A 26,550-nucleotide genomic window follows, 5' to 3' on the forward strand; every position below is an offset into this window, starting at 1 on the left:
CGTAACTATTGGCGTTTCGGTCAGCGGACCACTAGCGGCTGCCCACAGGTTGGGAATCGCTGCTCTAGAACATCCACCTGTTTCTCTCTCTAGATTCTAGGGTGACACACACACAAACACAACACACAGACATTCACACACCCCTCCCCCATCCTTCAGCCCCACAGAAACACATCCAGGAACATTTAGACCCAGTGGGAGGTGAAAGAAACAGGACAGTGAACTGTATCATCCAGTCCAGTTTGCAGGAGATTCTTGAGAACATTTTAAGACTGCTTGCCTTTGTTGTTGTTCGTTGATTGTTGCCTGTTGTGAAGTATCCAGTAGCAACCAGCTCTGAACCATAGTGTGGAATACTAACGGGAAAAAAGTGACCATAATAACTGGAATTTACGTTTTTTGTACAAATTCTAGAAATGATTGTGTCTTTCTGGTAAAAATGACCTGAACCAAATCACTGCATGGATGCCATTAGACTGCCAGTTAGATTGTCTGACATGTTGAACAAATCACTTGATGTTAATGTTAACTAAATGAAAATCCAGGCTCTATTTCAAACATTTTGATATCGAAAGAGTATCTACTTTTATTTTTGAGTTTGCAAGTATGTGTAAAAGGATTGAGAAGTGTGATAACGTTTAGTAGGAAAACCATTGTGTTCCCTCGGATGTAAACAACTTGTGAGAGTTGAAAGGGATATTTTGGACACTGTGAATAGCCTACTTATCATGAGTAGAAGTTACAATTCCACCTCTATAACTATAATTATGCAAGCAAATGAAATTTGTGACACAGTAATTTACATTATCTGTATTAACCTATAACACTGTTGTTGGGAGGAATAACAAACCAAAGACACAACTAAGAATCTAAAGCAAGCTGTATGTGTATGAGTGTATATAATTCATCTACAAGAATCACATATATATAAAACACATCTAACATGTCTTAATTTGTTCAACTGTGTTCAATATGTTGTTATGTCCTGTCTGTGACAATTGTATGTGTGACGATTGTAAATATGCCAGATATCTGTATTTTCTCGGCATGATTTTTGTGTAAAGATGTAAATACATTTGTTTTATTGTATAAAATGTGTGTATGAAGTCGTGTGTGTAAATGTTTCGTGATGAATCTGCTTATTCAGTCAATTGTCATATATTGTATTTACAGTTTGATATTTCATTTATAAATATATAAAGACAAATTACATGTGCCAAGATTTATTTTATAAAATAAATAAACGCATGTGGTCAGATGTTCATTTTCTTTAAATATTCTATAACCTAGAATTCCTGCCTTTGTAGTTAAAGACTACTAAGAAAATCACAAGATTGATGATCATATGGAGTCAGAGGAGGGAAAGAAAACAGTTGGTCATTTAGCCCTTTCAGCAGCCAAATCCATCTCCCAGGCAGTTCTCCAATCAGAACCAAGCTCAGCTAATGACTTCCTGTAAACCAGGAAATATGTCAGCAGCACAGGCTTAAGTCCCAAGACTAACGATACGCTCACACAATCCTCCGAGGCGCAGATTGACCAAATATGATTTTATTCCTGATGCAAAATTACTCAGTGGGAGTAAAGAAGTAGAAAACAAACAGCAGGACGATGAGAACGTGTCTAAAGTGCTGTTTCTGTAACCTCTGTGAACAAGCCAGATTCTCTAAAAAAAAGCTTCTTGTTACCATAACAACCTGAGATACAAACTTCCTACATGGTTAAATAGGAGGAGAAGATAAAAAAAGACAAAACTGTTTACAACATATCAGCAAAGCAGCATTTCTTTTAAGTTATTGATTAAAAAAGACATTGCAAATGATAAAAACAACACTACCAGGGTGATACATATTTAGATAAAAATAAGTTGACCCTTTATATTTAACGTAACTAAACTCTTTCATCTTGTGTTGCAGCTGAACCCTCAAAGTCCACAGGAAGGCAGTCCATGTATATCTCTCACGGAACTTTGTAGGTGAAGAGTTCTGGAACACCTACCAGAGTTCTCAAGTTGTTCTGAGGATAGAAGCTCCAGAAAGGCCCAGGTTTGTTTTAGAATGTTCTAGAAAATCTCAGGAAGATTCTAGAGTGATTCTGAATGTTCCGGAACATCTTGGGAAGGTTCTAGAGCGGTTCTGTGAAGTGGCGGACTGTGTCGGCAGGGCACTCTGAGGGGTCTGGGGAGAACATGGTGCGGAACTGGTTCTGGCTCTCCTTGACCACCTTGTTGACGTTGGGGCTAGTCATGACCCCCAGACAGTGGGCCCGCACCAAGCCAGCCTGGCCGGCAGACAGGATCCAGGTCTGAGCAGTCAGGTTGGGGTTGAATCGGATCTGAAGGAGGGGGGGGGGGGGGGGGAGGGGAGGAGGAAAGGTTCATTCTTTAATGCAGTCAATACCCCTCCTTGGTCAGGTGAGTGCTCAACGCTAAACTAGAGAGACAGGTTTTTTAGTTTAGTAGCACCAGTCTGAACTCAGATCAATGACCTACCCCCTCCCCCTTTTTCTGCCTGGACACAATCACTGATCTCTCCCTCACAGCCAGATGTATCTGGGTTCTACACTACCCTGGGTGATAGATCCAGCACAGCCAGATGTATCTGGGTTCTACACTACCCTGGGTGATAGATCCAGGTCAAGATGACAACAGATATGTCAGATGCTCACTGTTCAATCTCATCAGTTGGCCTGCCTTTCACCATGCAGCTCCTCTCTCCATCCCTCCTTAATGACACTGCTCTTTCTCTCTCTTCTTAACTGTACACCTCATGTCTCTCTCTCTTCTCCTCCTCCCTTCCCCTCTCTCCTATCCAAGGACATGTCTCTCTCTCTCTCTTCTCCCTCCCTCCCTCTCTCCTCTCTAGGGACATCTTTCTCAGCCTCCTCTCCTCTCTCATCCCTACATCATTCCTCCTATTAAGACCCTGGGTGACATTTTCCTAATTTTACACTTCATTAATTCCTGTCTGTCTTTATGGCCATCAGGGAGGCTTGGACACCCTTTCTCTGCCACCTCCGTTTCTGCCTCCCCTCCCCCTGTGCTCTCTCTGCCCCTGGTGGGGGGGGGGGGGGGTCACCCCTAATGTGTGTGTGTGTGTTCCTGTCAATAGCTCCATATGAGCACACTCATGATCAGATCTGTTGTTACAGGGGTCTGGGGGAGTTCCTGAGGAGAAGCCCCGAGACAACAGCTGTGTGTGTGTGTGTGTGTGTGTGTGTGTGTGTGTGTGTGTGTGTGTGTGTGTACCTTGTGCAGGGCTCCCAGGGTAAGCAGGTCCAGGTCCAGGGGTCTCTTCAGCTCTGTCACCTGCATGCGCTTCCACAGGCCGCGCTTCTGGAAGTTGTGTAATGACCGCTGAACACAGGAGACATGAATTAGATACACACACACACATGGACACACACACATGCAGATACATTGGCAGGCTGTACACATTATGGTATGTGTGTGTGTGAAGGTTAAGGAAGCGGAAAGCTAGGGAACAGATGGAGAACCCTTGGGGGAATCAAGCCCCAATGCTGGGAAATGGAAACCACTGCAGACTTGTCATGGAAACAGTGGTACATGTTATAGAGGTGCATGTTATACTGATGCATGTTACGCGGATGCATGTTACGGTGATGAATGTTACAATGATGCATGTTACGATGATGCATGTTATGGTGATGCATGTTACGATGAAGCATGTTACGATGATGCATGTTATGGTGATGCATGGTATGGTGATGCATGTTATAGAGGTGCATGTTATACTGATGCATGTTACGGTGATGCATGTTACAATGATGCATGTTACAATGATGCATGTTACAGTTATGCATGTTACGGTGATGCATGTTACGATGAAGCATGTTACGATGTTGCATGTTATGGTGATGCAAGGTATGGTGATGCATGTTACGGTGATGCATGTTATGGTGATGCATGTTACGGTGATGCATGTTATGGTGATGACTTCAATAGCGATAGATGTTACAACTTGGCTCCAGCCCACCATGTCCAGGTCGCTGTAGTGGAGGTAGTAGATCTGGGCGGTTTCTCTGAACGTTGCAGGTTTATAAAGCAGACCATTGCTCTCCTCTCCTCCTTCCTTCCCCTCCTCCTCTCCTCCCTCCTTCCCCTCCTCTCCTCTCTCTTTCCCCTCCTGCTCCTCCTGTCCTCTGGAGGGCAGATTGTCTAGCAGCACCATGTCTGTAAAGTAGACCGGCTGGCAGGAGAGAAGAGAGAAGAGGGGGGAGAGGAGAGGGGGGAGAAGAGAGGGGGAGAAGAGAGGGGGGAGAGGAAAGGGGGAGAAGAGAGGGGGGAGAAGAGAGGGGGGAGAGGAGAGGGGGGAGAAGAGAGGGGGGAGAGGGGGGAGAGGAGAGGGGGGGGGGAGAGAGGGGTGAGAAGAGAGATAAGCATAATCAGTTCAAAAAAGAGAAAATAAGAAATGCATGGCATGGGAGAGGAGGAGAGCAGAGAGAGGAAGAGAACAGAAAGGAGGAGAGCAGAGAGAGGAGGAGGAGAGCAGAGAGGAGGATGAGGAGGAGAGCAGAGAGGAGGATGAGGAGGAGAGCAGAGAGGAGGATGAGGAGGAGAGCAGAGGAGGATGAAGAGGAGAACAGAGAGGAGGATGAGGAGAGCAGAGAGAGGAGGAGGATAGCAGAGAGAGGAGGAGAGCAGAGAGAGGAGGAGGAGAGCAGAGAGAGGAGGAGGAGAGCAGGAGAGCAGAGAGGAGGAGGAGAGCAGAGAGAGGAGGAGAGCAGAGAGAGGAGGAGGAGAGCAGAGAGAGGAGGAGAGCAGAGAGGAGGAGAGCAGAGAGAGGAGGAGGAGAGCAGAGAGGAGGAGAGCAGAGAGAGGAAGAGGAGAGCAGAGAGAGGAGGAGGAGAGCAGAGAGAGGAGGAGAGCAGAGAGAGGAGGAGGAGAGCAGAGAGAGGAGGAGGAGAGCAGAGAGAGGAGGAGAGCAGAGAGAGGAGGAGAGCAGAGAGAGGAGGAGGAGAGCAGAGAGGAGGAGAGCAGAGAGAGGCTGGCCAACGTACGTATCGTCTGTCGACGGTGCGTTTGATGTAGACTGTGGTGTCCAGCCTAGGCATGGCGGACATGATCACCTCTCCACACGCATCCGCCGTCACCAAGGTGTTCAGCCAATCAGACATGGATATGCTCTGACGGACAGAGACACAGACCAATCAAAAGCAGAATAGACCAGCGGGTAGACAATGAAAGTTCCCCATGTTCCAGTGTAGACCCCAGACTCACCCACAAGGTCCCTATTCGAGGGATCAAGAACAGGGGCTTCCAGCCCATGTAGCTCCCATCAAAGTAGTTCAGACCGTGATTCCCATAACTGAGAGAACAGGAGACACACTTAGAATGGGGAGGAGGAGTGTGGAGGGGAAGAGGAGAGGAGAGGAGGGGTGTGGAGGGGAAGAGGAGAGGAGAGGAGGGGAGGGGTGTGGAGGGGAAGAGGAGAGGAGGGGAGGAGTGTGGAGGGGAAGAGGAGAGGAGAGGAGGGGAGGAGTGTGGAGGGGAAGAGGAGAGGAGAGGAGGAGTGTGGAGGGGAAGAGGAGAGGAGAGGAGGGGAGGGGTGTGGAGGGGAAGAGGAGAGGAGGGGAGGAGTGTGGAGGGGAAGAGGAGAGGAGAGGAGGGGAGGAGTGTGGAGGGGAAGAGGAGAGGAGAGGAGGAGTGTGGAGGGGAAGAGGAGAGGAGGAGTGTGGAGGGGAAGAGGAGAGGAGGGGAGGAGTGTGGAGGGGAAGAGGAGAGGAGAGGAGGAGTGTGGAGGGGAAGAGGAGAGGAGAGGAGGGGAGGAGTGTGGAGGGGAAGAGGAGAGGAGAGGAGAGGAGGAGTGTGGAGGGGAAGAGGAGAGGAGGAGTGTGGAGGGGAAGAGGAGAGGAGGAGTGAGGAGGGGAAGAGGAGAGGAGGGGAGGGGTGTGGAGGGGAAGAGGAGAGGAGGAGTGTGGAGGGGAAGAGGAGAGGAGAGGAGGAGTGTGGAGGGGAAGAGGAGAGGAGAGAAGGGGAGGGGTGTGGAGGGGAAGAGGAGAGGAGGAGTGTGGAGAGGAAGAGGAGAGGAGGAGTGAGGAGGGGAAGAGGAGAGGAGAGGAGGGGAGGGGTGTGGAGGGGAAGAGGAGAGGAGGAGTGTGGAGGGGAAGAGGAGAGGAGAGGAGGAGTGTGGAGGGGAAGAGGAGAGGAGAGGAGGGGAGGAGTGTGGAGGGGAAGAGGAGAGGAGAGGAGGGGAGGAGTGTGGAGGGGAAGAGGAGAGGAGAGGAGGAGTGTGGAGGGGAAGAGGAGAGGAGGAGTGTGGAGGGGTGTGGAGGGGAAGAGGAGAGGAGGAGTGTGGAGGGGAAGAGGAGAGGAGGGGAGAGGAGGAGTGTGGAGGGGAAGAGGAGAGGAGGGGAGGAGTGTGGAGGGGAAGAGGAGAGGAGAGGAGGGGAGGAGTGTGGAGGGGAAGAGGAGAGGAGAGGAGGGGAGGAGTGTGGAGGGGAAGAGGAGAGGAGGGGAGGGGTGTGGAGGGGAAGAGGAGAGGAGGAGTGTGGAGGGGAAGAGGAGAGGAGGGGAGAGGAGGAGTGTGGAGGGGAAGAGGAGAGGAGAGGAGGGGAGGAATGTGGAGGGGAAGAGGAGAGGAGGAGTGTGGAGGGGAAGAGGAGAGGAGAGGAGGGGAGGAGTGTGGAGGGGAAGAGGAGAGGAGGGGAGGAATGTGGAGGGGAAGAGGAGAGGAGAGGAGGGGAGGAGTGTGGAGGGGAAGAGGAGAGGAGAGGGGAGGGGAGGAATGTGGAGGGGAAGAGGAGAGGAGAGGAGGGGAGGAGTGTGGAGGGGAAGAGGAGAGGAGAGGAGGGGAGGAATGTGGAGGGGAAGAGGAGAGGAGGGGAGGAGTGTGGAGGGGAAGAGGAGAGGAGGGGAGGGGAGGAATGTGGAGGGGAAGAGGAGAGGAGGGGAGGAGTGTGGAGGGGAAGAGGAGGGGAGGAGTGTGGAGGGGAAGAGGAGAGGAGAGGAGGGGAGAGGAGGGGAAGAGGAGAGGAGAGGAGAGGAGGGGAGGGGAGGAGTGTGGAGGGGAAGAGGAGAGGAGGAGTGTGGAGGGGAAGAGGAAAGGAGGGGAGGAGTGTGGAGGGGAAGAGGAGAGGAGGAGGACTAACGTGGCGTAGGCGTTCTCCTGGGCCAGAAAGACTCCCGGCCAGAGCAGCGGCCATGACACTTCAGTGGATAGAAAGCGCTTCAGACAGCTGATGGGTTCAGAGGTCATCTTCAGGTCCCAGGTTTTCACCATCCTGTCATCCCCCGCTGTCACCAGCAGACCACTGGAGGGGGGGAGGTGTCAGAAAAGACATGCAAGATTGAAGAGTCATATACAAAATGACAGACAAGAAGAGGAGGGGATAGGAGAGGGGGAAGAGAGGAGGATGAAAGGAGAGGTGTGCTGGAGGAGACAATGGAGGAGGGCGAGGAGGGCGGTCACATGGAGCTAGAGAGAAAGAGACACAGACCCCCCCGTTACCTGGAGGCGGGGCAGAAGCTGAGGGCACGGATGGCGTTGTCGTGGGCGAGGAAGGCGTGGCAGGGCAGCAGGGTGAGGGAGCAGTCAGGTGATTTCACTCTCAGCAGCACCGACCTGCTGGACAGGTCCCACAACCCCACCATGCCTGCGACACGACCAGGAGGTCGACCAGGAGGTCACCAACAGGAAGAGCCAACCCCGATATGTGGTGGTGTGTGTGTGGCGTTGTGGTGGTGTGTGTGTGGCGTTGTGGTGGTGTGTTTGAGGTCTGGTACCGTCATAGAAGCCAGCTGCTATCCGGTTGTACGGAGCAACAGGAAGCCAGTCCAGAGATAGAACCTGACCACTCCTGTCCTCATGGCTGGCCTTGACCGAACCCAGCCTCAAAGTGATCACAGCCTTGGCCTGGACACACACACACACACACAGTGTGAGGGAGAGCGTGGGAGGTGGGGGAAAGAGAAAATGAAAGATATTGAGGGGGGGGGGGGGGGGTGAGCTATTTGCCTACCTGGCATATCAGTGGTGCTTGGCTTGGGTTTCCTGCAGTAGCAGACATAAAACATGTTTATTAACTTCTGATCTGTATTGATTGGACGATTCAAAGTCCTTATTACTGAAGACAGGGTTTAGGGCTAACCTATATCACCTTATATCAGCAAACACACACACTTCCCTGATGTCAAGATGGCATACAAGAGGAATGTCTGACAAGGGGGGGGGGGGGGGTGAGGGGGGGTGAAAGAAAGACCTTAGGACTAGACCCAGACCCCAGGCCTGAGTCCTGGGTGTCTAATAAGATCACCCACAATACCACACACAAATACACCCCCCCCCCCCAGTGTGCCAGGCTCCAGGGTGAGGGAGGGAGAGGCTCCAGGGTGAGGGAGGGAGAGGCTCCAGGGTGAGGGAGGGAGGGAGGGAGGGAGGGAAGGAGAGAGGGAGAGGCTCCAGGCTCTGTCTGTCCCCCAGCAGGCTGGCTGTGTGTCTTCTCTGTCACTTCAATTACAGGCTCTGTCTGGGGGAACTAGGCCATACATCATCCCCTGACCACACCACACCACCAGCCCCCACCTCCCCATCTCCCACCTTTCCTTTCTCTCCTTATTCATGTTTAACAGGATCACACTCACTCACTCTCAACACAAGAGGTTTAGAATTACCCGTACTGAACACACCCCCCCTCCCCTGGACACCTCCCCCCCTCCCCTGGACACCTCCCCCCCTCCCCTGGACTCCTCCCCCCCTCCCCTGGACACCTCCCCCTCTCCCCTGGACACCTCCCCCTCTCCCCTGGACACCTCCCCCTCTCCCCTGGACACCTCCCCCCCCCCTCCTCCTCATCTTTAACCCCTCCTGACAGGTGCTCAGATCATGCTGACATCAGTACAGGAAGCACTTTGGAGGGGTGAGCTCATTTGCAATTCATTAGTTATTCATTAGTTTTGGGTCCATTTCAATTACCACTATCATATTATATAATAAAGGGGAAAAAAGCTAGTTTTTATCAATACAGGATAATGTATTTCTGTCTATACCAAATCTCAGTGGACTCCTCTCCCCAGCCTGGTTACAGAGGTACATAAAACACTAGAGCAGAGTTCAGGAGATGGAGGGCGAAAGAGAGACAGGTACCTCAGGATTACACCACAGGTACCTCAGGGATTACACCACAGGTACCTCAGGGATTACACCACAGGTACCTCAGGGATTACACCACAGGTACCTCAGGGATTACACCACAGGCGTTTGAACGGTGCCCCCTTCTGGGATAATACATGAACTGCAGTTTTATCCACACAACACACCAGTTTTATCCACACAACACACCAGTTTTATCCACACAACACACCAGTTTTATCCACACAACACACACCAGAGATTGTGTGCACACTCATGTTTAAATAGACTCTGGTAAAAGTTGACTGACTACACCTTTTCACTCAAGTTAGAGTAAAGAAGTGTGGTCTCTGACATATACTGAAGTAAAAAGTAGCCATTCCTACGACCTGTTTTAGTGTCACGCCGGTAACTGGACCTCACATCATATTAATACGTTAATACATAAGTACACTACAGACACACAGTGTATTTGCCAGAAATCCTTTTTGACACTGATAATCTCCCTCACATATGGCCATGGGTGATCAGGAATGTCTCTATTCTCAGTCATGTCCACATCACTAACTCCCCCTGCCTCATCCATAACATTTGTTTAAACTGTTTCTTCAACCTATCTTTTTTTGTAATCTTTTTTTTCTCATCTTTTTTTTCAGAATCTTTTTTTTTCACACACATAGTGAAAGAAAAAAGAAAGGACATTTTTCAAAACTTTTGTTGAAAATATATTTTCAACCTTTTCAGGCTGTTTTTCAGAAAAAATATTATTTCTACTTCTAGGACTTTAAATGTCCTAAAAACTTTCAATTTATTTGGCTAGTTCACTGGCTAGTTCACCCCTACGACACTAGCCTAACCTACTGAATGAATGAATGAATGATCTAACAAAACAATATCAATCTCGAAGGAGGAAATGTGGAAATTAGGTTACACTGAAACAAGGAATGTGGTGTATAATTGTATGAAATCTATGGTGAAAATTGGTTAGCAATTTCGCCAAGGAAATACCAAGAAATAGGCTGCAGTTTGTCTTTCAACTAAGTTTGCAAAATCCGCGATGGGACTGAGCTTGAATAGCTTCGACTACTTTTTATAGTACAAAATCGCTGTCAATCAAAAGGAGATGCAGTCTTTCGACAGACCCTCCAATCATCACACGGAAGCCCAGCGTCCAGGCCAGCTGGACGCTCAGCGTCTCTGGGCGGGACATAAGCGCAGCATTTATCCAATGACCGTTTAGTTTCGAAGCATAAAAAAAACTGTTCAAAGCAGCCCCATTGAAGTCCATGGAAGCTGAGCTTCAACAGGGAAATGCACTGTGACGCTACGGGCATGTATGAGAAGGAAATCAGTCAGTCGACCTGCTAATATATGTAGCTGATTCTGAACGAACTCGTCTTTGATATGAACGTGTTCTAACGCATTTCAAATGTTAACACAATAGTAAATATTTGACCATGAATTTTTTTTTATGTTAGGGAAAGCTGAGCTTCCCTTGCAGTCTTAAAGAAATCCCCACTGGTAGAGAGTATAGTCCACCTACACACCCACCTACCTGCGGAGGAGGGTCTGAGGGCGCTGGGGTGAGGCAGGCTGTAGATGGAGATCAGTCCGCTGGAGGAGGCTGCAGCCAGCAGGCCCAGCCTGGGCAGCAGGAGAGCCTGGAGGGGAGACACTCAGCTGGGGCCAGGACTAACTTGTGTGTGAGTGGGTGTGTGTGAGGGTGGGGGTGTGTGTGTGAGTGGGTGTGTGTGAGGGTGGGGGTGTGTGGGTGTGAGGGTGGGGGTGTGTGTGAGTGGGTGTGTGTGTGAGTGTGTGTGTGTGAGGGTGGGGGTGGGTGTGTGTGTGTGAGGGTGGGGGTGTGTGTGTGAGGGTGGGGGTGGGTGTGTGAGGGTGAGGGTGGGGGTGGGTGTGTGAGGGTGAGGGTGGGGGTGGGTGTGTGAGGGTGGGGGTGTGTGTGGGTGTGTGTGTGTGAGGGTGGGGGTGGGTGTGTGTGTGGGTGTGTGTGTGAGGGTGGGGGTGGGTGTGTGTGAGGGTGTGTGTGTGTGAGGGTGGGGGTGGGTGTGTGTTACCTTCCTGGCTGTGCTGGGCATCTCCCAGGCCCCCGCAGGGCACCACTTGAGGATCGACACACAGCCCTTCTCCTGAGCCAGGCCATAGGCCAGCCTTGGGGGAGAGGAGGGGCTGGGGGGGGGGGGGGGGGGGAGAGGGAGGGGGGAGGGAGGGATGGGGGCGGGGAGAGGGAGGGAGGGGGGAGGAGGGAGGGGGGCGGGGGGTCGGAGAGGAAGGGGGGGGGGAGAGGGAGGGGTGTTGCAGTCCAGATCTTAGAGATAAATATGTATTGTATGTATGTATGTATGTATGTATGTATGTATGTATGTATGTATGTATGTATGTATTTGTATGTATGTAACTATGTATTTATATCTTCAGTCTACAGCCGATACGCACACATAGCACACATATTTAATGTGTAAGTGATCCAGGATTGTGTGTGTGTGAGTACCGGGTGTTGTAGTCCAGGATTGTGTGTGTGTGTGTACCGGGTGTTGTAGTCCAGGATTGTGTGTGTGTGTGTACCGGGTGTTGTAGTCCAGGATTGTGTGTGTGTGAGTACCGGGTGTTGTAGTCCAGGCAGCCCAGGTCCCAGAGCTGGATGAGGCTGGGCTGGGTGTGGGTCTGGCTGAAGTGGTGCTGCTCGTCCTGGTCTCCATGGCAGTAGAGGGCAGCGTACTGGTTGGCACGCGCTCCGTCTGGGGTGGGACACCAGTCCAGGGCCCAGACTGGACCCCCCGCGTAGAACAGCATGTCCCAGCGCTCTGGGTGGGGAGGTAGACTCTCAAACCTGGGTGCAGGAGGGAGAGTAGGGGGCAGGAGAGATATTTCACTTTGGAACAAAAGGTTGGAGGTTCAAATCCACCCCTGTACATTGCTATAGATAACAATGTTATGATCATAGTATGAATGTGAGAGTGAGACCTGTTGAGACTGCGAAGGGGAGCGTCCTCTTTGATGCCCTCTCTGGACACCCTGAAGGCTGGAGACTGCTGCTGTCTGGGGAGGTACCTTTCACACTCCCTGACACACACACACACACACACACCTTAGTTAACACACACTTCACTTTAGTTACTTCCTGGAACAAGAATACACCACACACACACTTTAGTACAAAGAGGTTGTTGTCATAGCGGCCCCACCAGGACACAAACAGACACAACCACTGAACGACAGGTCTTTGATTCCAAAAGGATTCCTTGTTAGAGCAGGAAAGTACCAGCTTACTTCAAGTGTGATGATGTTTACCTTTCTGGGAGGACGGGCCAGTCCTTCTCAGAAGGAATCCACTCAGGGAACACCCAGGAAGACGAGTGCTGATCACGACTGCAAAACAGCAGCAAGTGTCTCTCAGACTGGTTTCACACTGCCCCCTACTGGCCCAACACCAGTACTTCATCCTGACTTCAGCTGGCAGGGGGGTGGGGGCACAGAAAGGGGGGGTGGGGACACAGAAAGGGGGGGGTGGGGGCACAGAAAGGGGGGGTGGGGGCACAGAAAGGGGGGGGTGGGGGCATAGAAAGGGGGGGTGGGGGCATAGAAAGGAAAGGGTGGGGGCACAGAAAGGGGGGGGTGGGGGCACACTAAAGGGGGGGGGTGGGGGCACAGAAAGGGGGGGGTGGGGGCAGAAAGTGGGGGGTGGGGGCACAGAAAGGGGGGGGGTGGGGGCAGAAAGGGGGGGTGGGGGCACAGAAAGGGGGGGGTGGGGGCAGAAAGGGGGGGGTGGGGGCACAGAAAGGGGGGGTGGGGGCACAGAAAGGGGGGGGTGGGGGCACAGAAAGGGGGGGGTGGGGGCAGAAAGGGGGGGGTGGGGGCAGAAAGGGGGGGGTGGGGGCACAGAAAGGGGGGGTGGGGGCACAGAAAGGGGGGGTGGGGGCATAGAAAGGGGGGGTGGGGGCATAGAAAGGGGGGGTGGGGGCACAGAAAGGGGCCAGGTGTTTGGTACTCACTGGTTCTTGGTGGCCTTGTTGGCGTCCCACACAGCCTTCATCAGACAGTTGGGAAGCCCATTGGAAGCTTTACCTTGTAACTGAAGGGACTTCAGCAAGATCAAACACAAACAGCAGGATGTTAATGAAGGGACTTCTTCAGCAAGATAATCAGAATGGGTTTTAGAATGGGTTTTATTCACCATGAAAGTTTGCACAGACAAGGAATTTGCTTTGGTAGGGAAGACACTAGCGGTGTTTAGCTCACGATTCAATACTGGGTGTACGATACAATATGTATCACGATATTTTGAACAACAGTTTTAATTAAACCAATTCAATTAACAGATTTATTTGCAAAACATTTTCAATAATTTTCTTTGTTGTACATCCAATTTAGTTAACTCAGTTCAAGCGATTTCTGTGAATGCAATGAATGCACACATGACGCAGGTGCAGAGTAGGTTGCGTGCTGGTAGCTCAACCAATAGGATCAAACGGATGTCATACTGTAAAAATGTTACCATACCTCTACGATACATATTGTAAAGATGTTGTATTGTGATATCTTGTTCCACGATATATTGCTCCACCTCTATAAGACACTAACAGCAGGACATGAAAGAAGGCTTGACGGGTTTGGTACAAAGCAGAAACCACCTCTGTGTTTCAGTCACAGAGGTGTGTTGGATTCTAGATAATGTGGGAAGGACGTGTTGTATATTTGGATCCTTTGGGAGCTTGCCTAGGATAAAAGCATCTGTTACACGTGTCCACGGGCACTCTTCCATGGTTCCCCATTTTCTTTTTAATTTAGCAGACACTCTTATCCAGAGCGACTTACAGTAAGTACAGGGACATTCCCCCGAGGCAAGTAGGGTGAATTGCCTTGCCTAAGGAGACAACAACACTTTTGGCATGAACGGGTATCGAACTGGCAACCCTCTGAGTAGTAGCCCGATTCCTTAACTGCTCAGCCACCTGACTAGCCTGGTCCTAACCAGACCCTCGTACATTTCATTTGTACAGAGGGTCTGGGATGTCTCGATTGACAAACGTTAACTTCCTTGAAGGCGGGTCCTCTGTTGAAGTTTAAAACTATTGGATCCACCCAGAGCCACTCTGATTAGCCATAGCCAATCGCAAGCGTTCGCCTTAGCCAACTCCTTCACCACTACTGTAACGGAGCTAGCTGCGTAGCTGGAAAATCAAACTTTTCCCGAACCCCGTGGGGAGGAGGGCCACAACATCATGGCCCCCAACAAAACTCAGCAAGGAATGTTCTTGCTCCGGCTTTAACCTATATTCGGCAGCGTTGCCACAACCGCAGAATAGTTTCGCTCACATCTTTCTCCGCCGCCATTACTAAACTACTCAAACAAGTGCACGACATTAACGTCATCATTCGTAGCCACTCCCTCTGTTCGCTGATTGGACCTACAAAAAAATTGTTTCTGGAAACCGACTTCAGAACCGACATCCCAGACTTAGTACAGAAGCAAAATCCAAATTGAGCGGAAGTACGTAGGAGGGCAGAGCCAGGCTTCCACCTGACTCCCTTTGCTCCACAAAATAGCTATAAGGGTGGAACAGGATATTGCTCAGTGGTTAGAGCATTTGACTGCAGGTCACCCTGTGCACATTGCTCTGGATAAAAGCCACTGCTAAATGAACATATTATTGTAAGGCGAAAGACACAATACTGTGAGGTAACTTGTAGGGGAACTCACCTGTGTCTTGGTTGAGTTTTTAAGCGCTGGGTTTTTGGATCTGGGTTCCATTGGTTCTGGTACTCCTTCATCCTCACTCTCCTCCTCTTCCTCCTCATCTATACCCAACGGGACAAAGTCTTCATCCTCCACAGTGCTGTCGCGATCCGAGGATGGGGTTCCCTTCTTCCTCCCCCGGCCGCACTGAGCAGCCTGCCGTGGCCCCTGCCTGGGGGCAGGGCTGGGGGCGGGGCTATCATCTGAACTGGGCTCACTCAAGACCTCTTTGGCCAAGTTGTGAAGGTACTTTAACGCTCTGTAAGGCGGCAAACAAAACCGTGTTATCAAACATAATTTAATTTTTTTATTGCATGGTCTTAAACTCTAGCCGCCAGCATGGTCATAGGACTTATCTGTCAGCAGCTTGCAATGCCATAGGCCCTAGCTGTTAGCTGCTAAAAATGCCACAGGACCTATCTGTTAACTGCTAAAAATGCCACAGGACCCAGCTGTTAGCATGGTCCCAGCTGTTAGCATGGTCCCAGCTGTTAGCATGGTCCTAGCTGTTAGCATGGTCCTAGCCGCTAGCTGCTACGTACGCTCTAGCTGCTCCTCTCCTGGGCCGGCCTCCAGGCGTGACCTCAGGCTGCTCCGGGGTTTCCCGCTGGCCCTCCTGAAACGCAGGGGCCGAGTCGGTCAGGAGGACGTCCTGCCCAGCGCCCACCGTCTTCTTCTTCCTCTGAGTCTTCTTCCTCGCTGGTTCCTCTTCTTCTGCGGCTGCTGCTTGCTGGTCCTGGGAGGTCTTCTTCTGGCTCGCAGGAGGCTTTTTCACTGGAGTTTTTTTTTTTGCAGGAGTATATCTTGCAAAAGCCTTTCTCTTGCGTTTCTTAGGAATTTCCTCTTCCTCTTCGTCCTCCCCCTCATCCTTAGCTTCACCGTTGACGCCTGCGTCCATCCTGCTGGCCTTCCTCTTTGCAGGAGCCTTCTTACCCAAGTCTTCCTCATGACACTTTTTGGCAGGAGTCCTTCTTGGGGTCTTTGGCTGGGAGCTCTTTCTAGCAGGCCCCGGGGTGACTGCGGTGGACTCTGGGTCTGAGACTTGGAACTTTAGAGGCCTCCTCCGCTGGCGTCCTGCAGAAGGGGGGGTCATCACCGGACCTGAGACACAACAGAACAAGGGAGTCACTCTCAGTTGTGTTTGCTGCTCCTAGTGCATCTTCATCTTTACTGATCCCTTAGGTGTTCTGCAATCTGCAGCATGGAAGTTTACCACCACATCCAGACAAAGACACTTTCTATAGGCACTAATTGTATTTCGCTTTGAATAAAAGCGTCTTCAAACTAAGTAAAATGTATAACAATGTAAATTACAAAATTGATAGAGTAAAAGTCCTCCTTTAATCTCAATCCTGTCTTGGTCTCATAGTACATGCATTACCTCAGTTCTCAGGAAACTGGGGTTCAATCCCCACTAAGTGGACTTACTCTTCTCGGTGTCGTCTGCCTCTTCAACGTTGAACCGGGAGGCAGCATCCTGCGTGACGCCGTCAATCCTCTCCTCCGCATTCCGTGGCACTTCCACGATCTCGCTACCCTGTTCGGCCAACTTTTGCCCCTCTTCCGCCATCGATACCCGCTGCGCTCTCATTAGTCACTGCGGTTACTGGATAACATTGGCAGGACTTTCCTACGGAGAAGCCTGAGACATAAAACGACAGGTTGCTCTGTTATAGAGGGATGGCTGTAGTTCAGTGGTTAACGCTTTTGACTAGAGATGGAGCGGTCGCGGGTTCAAATACACCTGTACCCCTTTGGTAATCCCGTCATCAACATTTTATCTCTCGTTGCCCGTCTTGGGTCTAGCAAACTTACGAATGTGCAGTCAGACAGTTATACTTTGTGTATAGATAACTGAGGGATGTACTGCTGGATAAAAGTACCGCTATTCACCGAAATTAAAATTATACATTTGCTGGTAAAATGATCATTTCCACTGGGAGGCAATAGTTCCCAGAGTCGCTAGCTCCGGTTGGTTTGCGCCCATTGACAAGCTGTCAAAGCAGGTTCGAAGTTAAGCTTGGTCATTGCTTTAGCACTAGTATCATGCTAGCTAACTGCTAGCTGTTAGCTAGCAAGACAATTCGAGTTTCACTGTGGTCTTTAGCTTCCAACTGTAATTTTATCGTAATAAAACATATAAATGAACGACTTCAAATGAAGAACACCGTGTTACAATATGTTAGATATATTGGAAATATCACCCTCCCTATCTTGGTCTCCGGTGGCAAACGGTTATGGACCTCGTTCTAAGGAAAAGTCAGCTAGCGTTCTTGTCCAACGCGGTATCGAATCCCAGTCCATGCATATGAATGTCTCCATTGCATTGAAATCTTCACCTCTAATAACCGAGCAGACACTTACCCGCTGGATAACAATTTAAATGTCCAAATAAGACCCGACAGCCAGAACAATATCTCTTCCGCAATATTATTTCATCTGACTACATGCGAATGTTACCTCGGCTGAAAACCGCCATAATGTAACGTGACCAAAGAAACTGATGAAAGCCGCTGCCGTTCCCTCCCGTCAGAAAGTGGGTACTGCATCCGCGTGTAGGGGTTATATATATTTCGGCCAGGAGGGGTGCTGTGTCAAACATGAAAGAAAAACAACATTTCATTGAAGTTCAAAATGACGATGAGGTTTATTACTTGTCACCTGTTATAACACTGCTGGAACTTTAAAGTTGCAGCACGATACTTCTAAAAAGTTATAATGCATTCAATATAGGTAATGCATGTTTTTTTTCTTCTTCCTAATCTTTTAGACGATACATATATTCACAAAATGCTGTCACAAGGTGCTTTCTAATCCCTTTAAAAATTATAAAATTAACCGTCTCACTCAAATTACATCTTAGGGCACAGCTGTTACTAGGTCTAGTCTTGGGTAGTGTTGGACATGGAAACTCAGGTCGTTCTAGTGATAACAGTGCATGCATCTTCTCCCTTGTTTGGTCACAAGAATCAGAAACTTCTGGACAAAAACAACAACTTGTGTTTCAAAAGGCAATCAATGTTACATTGTTCATGGGACTCAATTCATCCATCACTTAAAAAAACCATACTTAAAATAAGTGTTTCTTGGGGCTTCAACAGAAGTACAGACACAACAACAAGAGGGAGTACAAACCAAAAATAAACGCACATTCTGAGCAGGTAAGAAGATTAAGGACATGACTGAATCTACTGTGTTTCCATTTTGACAAAACAAAATCCCTAATAACACAGTTGACACCACTGACACAAGACCACCATCCTGCACTACAGTACAGCATATCACTATCCAAGATATCAAATGCAGGCTACTGTACAGAAACCACATGCTATTGGTTAAATACTTTGTGTATTTAAAGAAGAGGTCTAACATATAAGATACAAGGATGATATTATAGATCCACAAGTGAGGCACAGTCTTTTCATAGAAGGGGGAAGTCAAAAGCTAAACAACTCCAGACCCACTCTTTAAGGTTAGAAACGATTATTGAATCCTAAAGTTAGAATACAAGACAACTTCAAAAGAAACGGAAAAAGGAGTTAACGAAGTACTGGAATACAAAGAATAAGACCCATTATAGGATAACAATGACCTCCGTGTTCAACAGTTGTAACGGACGAAACGCTCGCTTCGTTCTGCATGGTCTCCCGGATGGCTGGAGCTCGTCAACGCCCCGAGCCGTGAGGAGCAGTGTCTGTGTCTCCCTCACCACCCCATCGGCAGGAACATTCTCACCAGCACCACGGTTCAAATCCCCCCGCCCCGGTGCCCCGCAGGGCAGCCTTCCAGAGCAGGGGGAGGATGCCACAGCGGATCTTCCCAGACGGTCCCCTTAATTGTTGTTCCTGTGTCGCTTAGAAACCTCGGGCCCCGCGTCCATGACGACAGGCCTCTTCAGAGCCCATTGGTCGTGATGTCTCTGTCCGCCGGGCACCTCAGTCTCTGATTCGCTGCTGGAGCTGCCGCTGCTGCTGCTGCTGTGGCTGTCTCCGCCGTTGAACTTGCCCCCTCCCCCCCCCCGCTCCCTCCTCTTCCCCTCCGCCTCCCCCGGCGCCTCCCTCTGAGCGTGGGGGGGTTCGGGCCTGCGCTCCAGCCAGGACTCCAGGGGGGTGTACTGGAGGACCGGGGGCTGGGGCTGGGGGGGGTGGAGCTGGGGTTGCAGCTGTTGGAGCAGGGGCTGGTTCTGGTCGTGGAGGTGGGGGTGTTGATACTGCAGGTGGTGCTCGTGGTGGGGCAGGAACTGCTGCTGGTGGTGTGGCTGCTCCACCAGCTGCTGCTGGAGATGCTGCTGCTGAAGATGATGCTGCTGTTGATGGTGCTGATGTTGTTGATGGTGGTGGTGCATCTCTGGGAGGTGCTGGTGCTGCTGGTGGTGGAGCAGGTCCAGGTGGTGGAGGTGGTGGAGATGGAGATGGTGGTGGTGGTTGCTGGATTCATCAGGACTGTGTTTGGGTTTCATCTTCAGAAATTTCTCAAATTTTATGGACGCTTTCTTGTTCACCACGAACCAGTCCTGAAAGAGAAAGACGACTCAGTGTTCCACGGCACTGAAAATAGGGGACTAGGGAAAGATGGCTGTTGAGGGCAGCTTGCTGCTGACACTGTGCCTACCTGAGAGTGGACAGAGTTGATGTGGTACTTAACGCCACTCTCAGAGTTAAACTCCTTGTTGCAGATCAGGCACCGGTACTTCCCTGCCTCAAAGTCTCCCTGCAGGCACAGGGAGACAGGAAGACAGGGAGACAGGACAACAGGGAGACAGGACAACAGGACAACAGGAAGACAGGTAAGAATAGGCTGGTCTGGGCCAAATAAGAAAGCACAGAAACCAAGACTATGTTGTGCCTTCTACAACAACAACAGAAAGAAAAAGCATTTCAAATGTCGAGTTTCAAAGAGTCCGTTGGTGCAAGAGTTTGTACAGCAACAATCTCAACTGTCATGCCGTGACAGCTGAACAGAACTGGAGGTGTGTGAGAGGAAGAGCGTACCCTGCAGCAGAGCCCCAGGTGAGCCTTGAGCCCGGACACACTGGTGTACACACAGTCACAGCCCTGGAGGATACGGCAAGGTAGTATTATTTCAGATTATTGTGTGTAGCATACAGATTATTGTGTAGCATACAGATTATTGTGTGTAGCATACAGATTATTGTGTGTAGCATACAGATTATCTGAAGATATTTAATCCTTCCTGGTTGTGGCATTATTTAAATAATTGTGTAATATCCAGTAAATGTAATGTATGTGTGTACTCTAGCAGCCCCTCTTACCTGGTTGGGGCACTGAACCTGTGTGTAATGTAGCAGACCCTCTTACCTGGTTGGGGCACTGAACCTGTGTGTAATGTAGCAGCCCCTCTTACCTGGTTGGGGCACTGAACCTGTGTGTAATGTAGCAGACCCTCTTACCTGGTTGGGGCACTGAACCTGTGTGTAATGTAGCAGCCCCTCTTACCTGGTTGGGGCACTGAACCTTCCTCTGCAGCTTCACCTCGTTCTTCCACTTCCTCAGCACCTCCTGGCTGAAGGACGGCAGGCCTGGGCGGGAGTACTTCAGCTGGGGAGACAACAGACCACTGAGGGGTGTGTTCGTGTGTGTGTGACCAACACACCACTGAGGGGTGTGTGTGTGTGTGTGTGACCAACACATCACTGAGGGGTGTGTTCGTGTGTGTGTGACCAACACACCACTGAGGGGTGTGTGTGACCAACAGACAACTGAGGGGTGTGTTCGTGTGTGTGTGTGGTTGCATGAGTACCGTGGCTCCGCCTCACCTTCCGGTCGTCAGGTACGAGGTCTCGGAGGAACTTCTTCTTGGGCCAGTCCTTTGACAGCTCGTCGTTGGCGATCTCCTGCAGGTGAAACACAGCCACCTGGGCGGACTGGCGCTGCACGCGCCCACTGTGGCTCCACTCTGCGTTGGGCTCCCGCTGGGCCTTCAGCCCCTCCTCATCCTCCTCCACCGGCTGGGGCACCTGGGGGACACAGTGGGTCACACACACGCTGCCCCGACCGGGAGGGTCTTCCCTAACTCTGCTGGGTTACCTCTCACACCGTGTCAGGGTTAGGGAGGGGGTTTGATCATAGCTGTGATATGGAGGTATGTTCAGCAGTGAAGGAGTGAGGTGTGCAGTGTGGTGCTGGACTGACTGGAGCGTGTTCAGACTTGAGGTGGTATTCCAGACCAGCCTTGGACTTGTAGGCCTTGCCACAGTGACTGCAGTTTAACAGCAGCTTCTCCAGCTCAGACTCCTCCTTGCCACACTTCTTCATGTGGTACAGGTATCCCATAATGCTGGTGAAGCTGCCACTGCAGCCCTGCAGAGGAGACACGACCGTCACCACGGAGACACGGCCGTCACCACGGTGACACAGGTGTCCCCACAGAGACACAGGCGTCACCATGGAGACATGGGACACTTCGGAATGGAACTCAGAACCGTTCCAGAAAGTCTGAATTCTCAAAACCAAGCTGTGCTAAGATATGGTTGGTGTACGAACCTCTTTGGAGCATTTTAATCGTCCGAGTCTCTTCAGAACCTTCCTCAGTTTCTCCTTCACCGACTGGTCATCCAGAGCAAGCCCGTCCCCTGGAGACGGCTGGCAACACAACAACCAGCACCCTTACACTGTATTCATTAAGCAGGTGCTGTCAGCGCCATACAGGTAGTACATACAGAACATACAGCAGAAAGTCAAGGATCAGAATGGCACAGTTTTGATTATTAGGTTGAAGAGAAAGCTAGTCATATTCCCCTCCACCTGAGGCTGAGTTGCAGGTCCATCCTGATGGAGAGCGTTGTTCTTACCAAGTTGCTGTGGTCGGCCATGATGTGATACTTCATCCCAGTAGAAGACTTGAGCTGTTTCCCACAGTGCTGACAGGTGAAGGGGGTCTGAACAGGACAGGAACACACTCAGACACCACTGTACACTCCTGGCATACAGCCAACAGATTGTGACAACTCCCCAAAACTTAACAGAATAAGCTAAACCCCAGTTCATCCACTTGCCAGCGGTCTATGAACAGGGCTAGGAGCCTAACCCTATGAACCCATTTCAGTAATCTAGTGGACAATTTTGAACCAAAACGAACATACAAGTAGTGCATCTAGAAAGTAATGTGCTGTTCTTACCAGTCTGCAGGACTCCATGTGCTTCTTCAGTCCCTCCACAGTCTTCCTGCTCACGCTCTTACACTTAGGGCACGTCACTCTGCCTTTATCCAGGATCTGCAGCTGCCAGCGCTCCTCCTGGCTGCCTGGAAAACAACCACCGCTCACTGTCTGGCGAGCTACAGCCTACCTAGCTACAGCCCGCCTAGCTACAGCCCGCCTAGCTACAGCCTACCTAGCTACAGCCCACCTAGCTACAGCCCACCTAGCCACAGCCCGCCTAGCTACAGCCGGCCTAGCTACAGCCCGCCTAGCTACAGCCTGCCTAGCTACAGCCCGCCTAGCTACAGCCCACCTGTACTGTTACTGTACGTTACTGTTGATCTCTCATCTGTCCATCATCGTATAAAGCCCGCCCTGACCATTTCGTTGGTCCGCCCAGATCCTGGTTTTATATAGTTTGTCCACAATACGAGACCCTCCAGACCCAACTTCCCGACCAAATTTTTTTGTGGGCGGGGCTACGTTGGGCTGGAAGCCAGGCTATAAGGAGGGTACAAAGGTGCCCCAATTTAACACACTTCTTGAGAGAAACGAGCTGAGGCAACTGAACAGTCATCTGAGCGGGATGACTGTTTTCGTAGCCAATATCAATAGAACGTCATCGATTAACTGGGTATTAGGGGGGGTAGCGGGCAATTTCCAGGAATGTCATTCTGACATTCTGATACGAGGGAGAATGGAACGTATTCAGAGATTACCACTAGGACCTTGAGCTGAGGCCCAGCCAGAGACAGAACAAACAGAGCACGTAGAAGGTCAATGTCTTGTCATAAACTGACCAATCAAACTGTATAAAGATGTACTGAATATGCTCTCGCCAGAGTGATCTCCTTATGTATGATCTGAACTTATGCCAATAAAGCGCATTCTTGCATACTGAACCTGAACCAAACTCTCCAAGCTTTATTCTCAAAAGACGCAGCCTGGGAACCTGAAACCGCCTTCCACAATAAGAAAACAGGTTTCCTGATCCCAAACTAAACTACCTCTGAATAAACAACACCATGGTGTCAGTCTGAAGGGCAGTGAGATGATGGGTCTCTGGAGGGCTTGAGGAAGGGGCCTCACAGGGCATCCCAGACCTGGAGGTTCATCCACAGCTCATACCTGGAGGGTAGACAGGAGGCTCCTTCTTGGTTGAGAAGGAGATGGGAGTCTTGTTCTTGGGTTCCTCTGAAGGCTGGGATGGCGTTGGGCTGGCCTGGGAGAAGCTGCCACTAACCAGGCTGTTCTGGGAAAAGCCAGCAGCACCAGGAATGTTCTGGACGTAAGCACTGGCAACCGGAGCTGGAACTATCATGAACAGGAAGACACATTTAGTAGAACAGTTAAATAAGAAAGCCGGATGAACAACTTATGAGGCACTGCAACCTTGCTGAGACAAACCGTGAAATATATATATTAAAAAAAAATATATGTATATTTTAATGCTGTGTTTATTTAGCAATGTTTTTATCCAGAGCGACATACAGTACAGGGATGGGGGGATTCTAACCTGTGACCTCCTGATCTACAGTCACATGCTCTGCCACAGAGCTAAACCCTTCCCCAAATGGGAGAGGTTTTCAGAGAGGATGAAATGAGTGACTAACCATTCAGTCTCACTTCAGAAGCGAAGCTAGTGACAGGTGCCGATCTTTCCATTTCTACTCTCGGCATTTTCTTCATGATGAAATCTGAGAGACAACAGGACAGGTTAATTTGCAGTCGTTGTGAAGGGTGTGCGGACTTTCCCCCCAGTCTACAGCCCCCCTTCACTGCCTTCTGCACCCATCATACCATACCCAGAGGGTGACTGATGAACCTGTACAGTAAGAAAGGTGCAGGACTGGGTAATGACGTAGTATATCATGCACTGCCTACCGTTCCTCCAGGCCTGGTCCTGCCCCCTGTCTCTCCCCTGGTCCAGGTGTGGGATGGGGCCAGGGATGGGGCCGGGGCCCAGGCTGAGGCTGGAACTGAGGCCAGGGCTGGGCCAGCAGTCTTTAGCCACCAGCCTAGGGGGCATCCTGGTCAGGGGCGGTGCAAAACCCCCCTCCATCCCATTGGCCAGGCTGGATGACATCACAGCGCAGCAGGAAGGGTCAGGGATAGGGTAGCCTACACCCACAGGGCCTGGAGTCACATTCTGCAGGTCTTCATACCTGAAGGAGAAAGTTACCCTGAAATCTGGATACACACACAATATGCTCGCCCAGGGAGATGAACATTGGTTTGTCTGTAAGCAACAGTAAAAGAGAAAGCCGTTATGGTGAACTATATGACCATGTGCAGTGCTCGTCTTATGGATAACTCTACTATAGGTAGATGTTTCTATACGACGTGTGTTATTCTTCCAGTCTGAGCTGTTAGCAGAAAGAGAGGACATGGCTGTTTACCTTTTCCTCCCATAAGACCGTTTCATCTTCTGAGCTTCGAGGGCTTGAGCCTCGTCATTCTGAAACACGTGCAGAACAGTAACACAGTCTGGCGCGGCGTGCAGCTACACAGGCTGCTGCTACACAGGCTGCAGCTACACAGGCTGCAGCTACACAGGCTGCAGCTACACAGGCAAAACAGGGCAATGCTGCTGGGTGACTAGCGCATCTACCGCATCTCTAGGCTGATTAGTGTTGTGAACAGAAGCAGGTGTTTATGACTTGTCTGCTCCCACCTCCTCAGGAAGGGTTGGGTGAAGAGTAGAACTAAACATTGGAAGACACTGATGCATGCTGGCTAGACAGATTGATAATGTACTAAAGATGCCATAAACAAAACCAGAACACAGTTTAGATCTGAAACACAGTGTTGTATTGAAGACAGTTACACCCAAAACATACAATTCTGTATTAGACACACAGTAGCTTAATTAAGCCCAGAGTATCTGAATTAAGCCCATAGTAGCTGTATCAAGGCTCACCCGGGGAAGTCCGATCACACTCATCTCAAACGACCTTTCAGGCATGCGCTGGACAACTGTTGAACAACAATAACAGCCCCCAATATTCAGTCACTGTACAAGTTCAACTAAAGCATAGTTAATCATTCACAATAACGTCTTCAATAATAAATATGCATAAATGCAGTAATAATGTCATGTATTCACTTTGCTGATGCCGCTAACCTAAGTGACACGCGGATGAGAATCTGCGACCTCGTGATCTGTAGTAAAAATGCTCTAACCACTGAGCTACCTCCCTCGCCTACCTGGATACGGAACGCTGCTCCTCTGTTGAGGCGGAGCGGTCTTCCTCTTCCTGGGAACGTACGAAGGCGACATGCCTCCCATGTAAGCTGGGTCCATGGCTGTAGTTAGGCTGGAGTGGAGACTCGCAGAGCTGCACAACCGGACGGAAAGATAGCCTGGGTTAGCCAAGAAGAGTTTGGCCTTCAGGTATCAAGCTACGAATGATGAAGCCTCCATTTCAGGGGTACAGCCTACTATTATTTGGTATGGAACGATGGGTTATTTTAGTTTTGATAAGGGCATGCAGCTATGATTGCAATTTCTTCACTTGACAGATTATTTGCTATGGACTTCTAGCATTGTAGGCCACTGAAGCCTGTCCTGATGTCCACATACAATTAAGACAACCTACAGACCCGTACATGAATTAAAGATGGGAAGGAAAGTGTACACAACTCGTAGCCAGATCAAGTCCTCGTGCTGTTCGTCTCGAAGGAGCAGACCTGTACTTTACTGGGTTTGTGGTGTTACAGCAATGTATTCAGCAAAAGCCACGGTCATTGTCCGCGGATGGCCTCGCGAAAAAGGGGGGACGTTTGCAGACCGCCGACGCGTACGGTAAATCACTCTGCATAAGGCGACGTAAAATGTAACCGTTGTCCTGAATTCTTCACATAACACACACAGGCGCACTCACAATTATCCTAAACCCACAACTGACTTGGTTTGTAACAGTAACTGTGAAATATGTACCCGTAGCATACCGTGTACCCTCCCCTTAGCAAGGTTAGCTAGTCTGCTCTGTATCTCCACCGATCACTTCCCTTTTGCCTTTACCCCGGCAATGATCCACCGAACCAGCCGTGGTTTTCGCAAGGCCAACGGCAGACGTGTTAGAAAACAACAGAACGTCAACAATAGTATGTTAAAAATATGGAGTTATTCTCCATAAAAACACCAACAATTCTCCATACCCCTAATCATAATTACTTCATTCGCGAAACGCCCTCTTAGCAGCGAGAACAAATGAGCATGGCATCTAGTTCACGCCGTCTATAAAAGGGGCGGTTCCTCGCACACAACCAGCGCAAACAGGTTTTTTGGGGAGGCCTCTTGAACAGATTACAGATCACTAGTTAATCTCAACTCTCTTCATATTGTTAACCAGATGTGCTATACTTTTAACTGATCCTGAGACAGGATCTAATGTAGGCCTATGTATATATATATACATTATACATATATTACATTATATATATACATAAAACATCTTGAGCATCATAAAAATGCTGTAAATTATTATTACAATTATTAAACTTAAATGTCCACGTTAATTTATATACACCCATTTCCGTTGGCTATA

At 50.0% G+C, this 26,550-nt stretch overlaps 2 protein-coding genes across 5 annotated transcripts; both read right to left on the minus strand.

The window, feature by feature from the left end:
• Nucleotides 1–1,206: 1,206 nt before the first annotated feature.
• Nucleotides 1,207–17,358, minus strand: gtf3c2 (general transcription factor IIIC, polypeptide 2, beta). Of its 2 annotated transcripts, none has more exons than XM_047022210.1 (19): nucleotides 17,206–17,358; nucleotides 16,270–16,483; nucleotides 15,384–15,942; nucleotides 14,806–15,100; nucleotides 13,097–13,185; nucleotides 12,396–12,473; nucleotides 12,069–12,167; nucleotides 11,707–11,934; nucleotides 11,162–11,273; nucleotides 10,645–10,750; nucleotides 7,981–8,012; nucleotides 7,745–7,874; nucleotides 7,470–7,614; nucleotides 7,111–7,272; nucleotides 5,240–5,327; nucleotides 5,020–5,145; nucleotides 3,996–4,208; nucleotides 3,248–3,355; nucleotides 1,207–2,334 (listed from the first exon to the last, which is right to left on the minus strand). In XM_047022210.1, exons 2-19 carry the CDS (start codon nucleotides 16,430–16,432, stop codon nucleotides 2,125–2,127), a joined length of 2,943 nt encoding a protein of 980 aa, XP_046878166.1. In that variant the 5' UTR covers nucleotides 16,433–16,483; nucleotides 17,206–17,358; the 3' UTR covers nucleotides 1,207–2,124. The 2 variants fall into 2 exon arrangements, with proteins under 2 accessions (XP_046878166.1, XP_046878167.1); XM_047022211.1 differs by having other exon boundaries at nucleotides 17,302–17,357.
• Nucleotides 17,359–17,469: 111 nt separating this feature from the next.
• On the minus strand, nucleotides 17,470–26,258 carry znf512 (zinc finger protein 512). Of its 3 annotated transcripts, none has more exons than XM_047022411.1 (16): nucleotides 25,644–26,258; nucleotides 25,208–25,338; nucleotides 24,921–24,976; nucleotides 24,400–24,458; nucleotides 23,885–24,165; nucleotides 23,614–23,697; nucleotides 23,129–23,314; nucleotides 21,980–22,104; nucleotides 21,653–21,739; nucleotides 21,345–21,443; nucleotides 20,994–21,161; nucleotides 20,618–20,818; nucleotides 20,298–20,399; nucleotides 19,833–19,895; nucleotides 19,453–19,551; nucleotides 17,470–19,354 (listed from the first exon to the last, which is right to left on the minus strand). In XM_047022411.1, exons 2-16 carry the CDS (start codon nucleotides 25,302–25,304, stop codon nucleotides 18,674–18,676), a joined length of 2,388 nt encoding a protein of 795 aa, XP_046878367.1. In that variant the 5' UTR covers nucleotides 25,305–25,338; nucleotides 25,644–26,258; the 3' UTR covers nucleotides 17,470–18,673. The 3 variants fall into 3 exon arrangements, with proteins under 3 accessions (XP_046878367.1, XP_046878366.1, XP_046878365.1); XM_047022410.1 differs by having other exon boundaries at nucleotides 25,610–26,258; XM_047022409.1 differs by having other exon boundaries at nucleotides 26,178–26,234.
• Between the last annotated feature and the right edge of the window lie 292 nt (nucleotides 26,259–26,550).

This window comes from Hypomesus transpacificus, chromosome 6, assembly GCF_021917145.1.
Source record: "Hypomesus transpacificus isolate Combined female chromosome 6, fHypTra1, whole genome shotgun sequence".
NCBI lineage: Eukaryota > Metazoa > Chordata > Actinopteri > Osmeriformes > Osmeridae > Hypomesus > Hypomesus transpacificus.

Coding starts and splice junctions, on each gene's coding strand:
- gtf3c2 (XM_047022210.1), bottom strand. CDS start 16,432: ATGAGAGCGCAGCGGGTATCGATGGCGGAAGAGGGGCAAAAGTTGGCC. Junction 8,013..10,644: donor CCTCAGACCCTCCTCCGCAG/GTAGGTGGGTGT, acceptor CTGCTACTGCAG/GAAACCCAAGCCAAGCACCA. Junction 7,875..7,980: donor AAGCACCACTGATATGCCAG/GTAGGCAAATAG, acceptor GTGTGTGTCCAG/GCCAAGGCTGTGATCACTTT.
- znf512 (XM_047022409.1), bottom strand. Junction 21,162..21,344: donor GATTAAAATGCTCCAAAGAG/GTTCGTACACCA, acceptor TCTCCTCTGCAG/GGCTGCAGTGGCAGCTTCAC. Junction 20,819..20,993: donor TCAAGTCTGAACACGCTCCA/GTCAGTCCAGCA, acceptor TGTGTCCCCCAG/GTGCCCCAGCCGGTGGAGGA.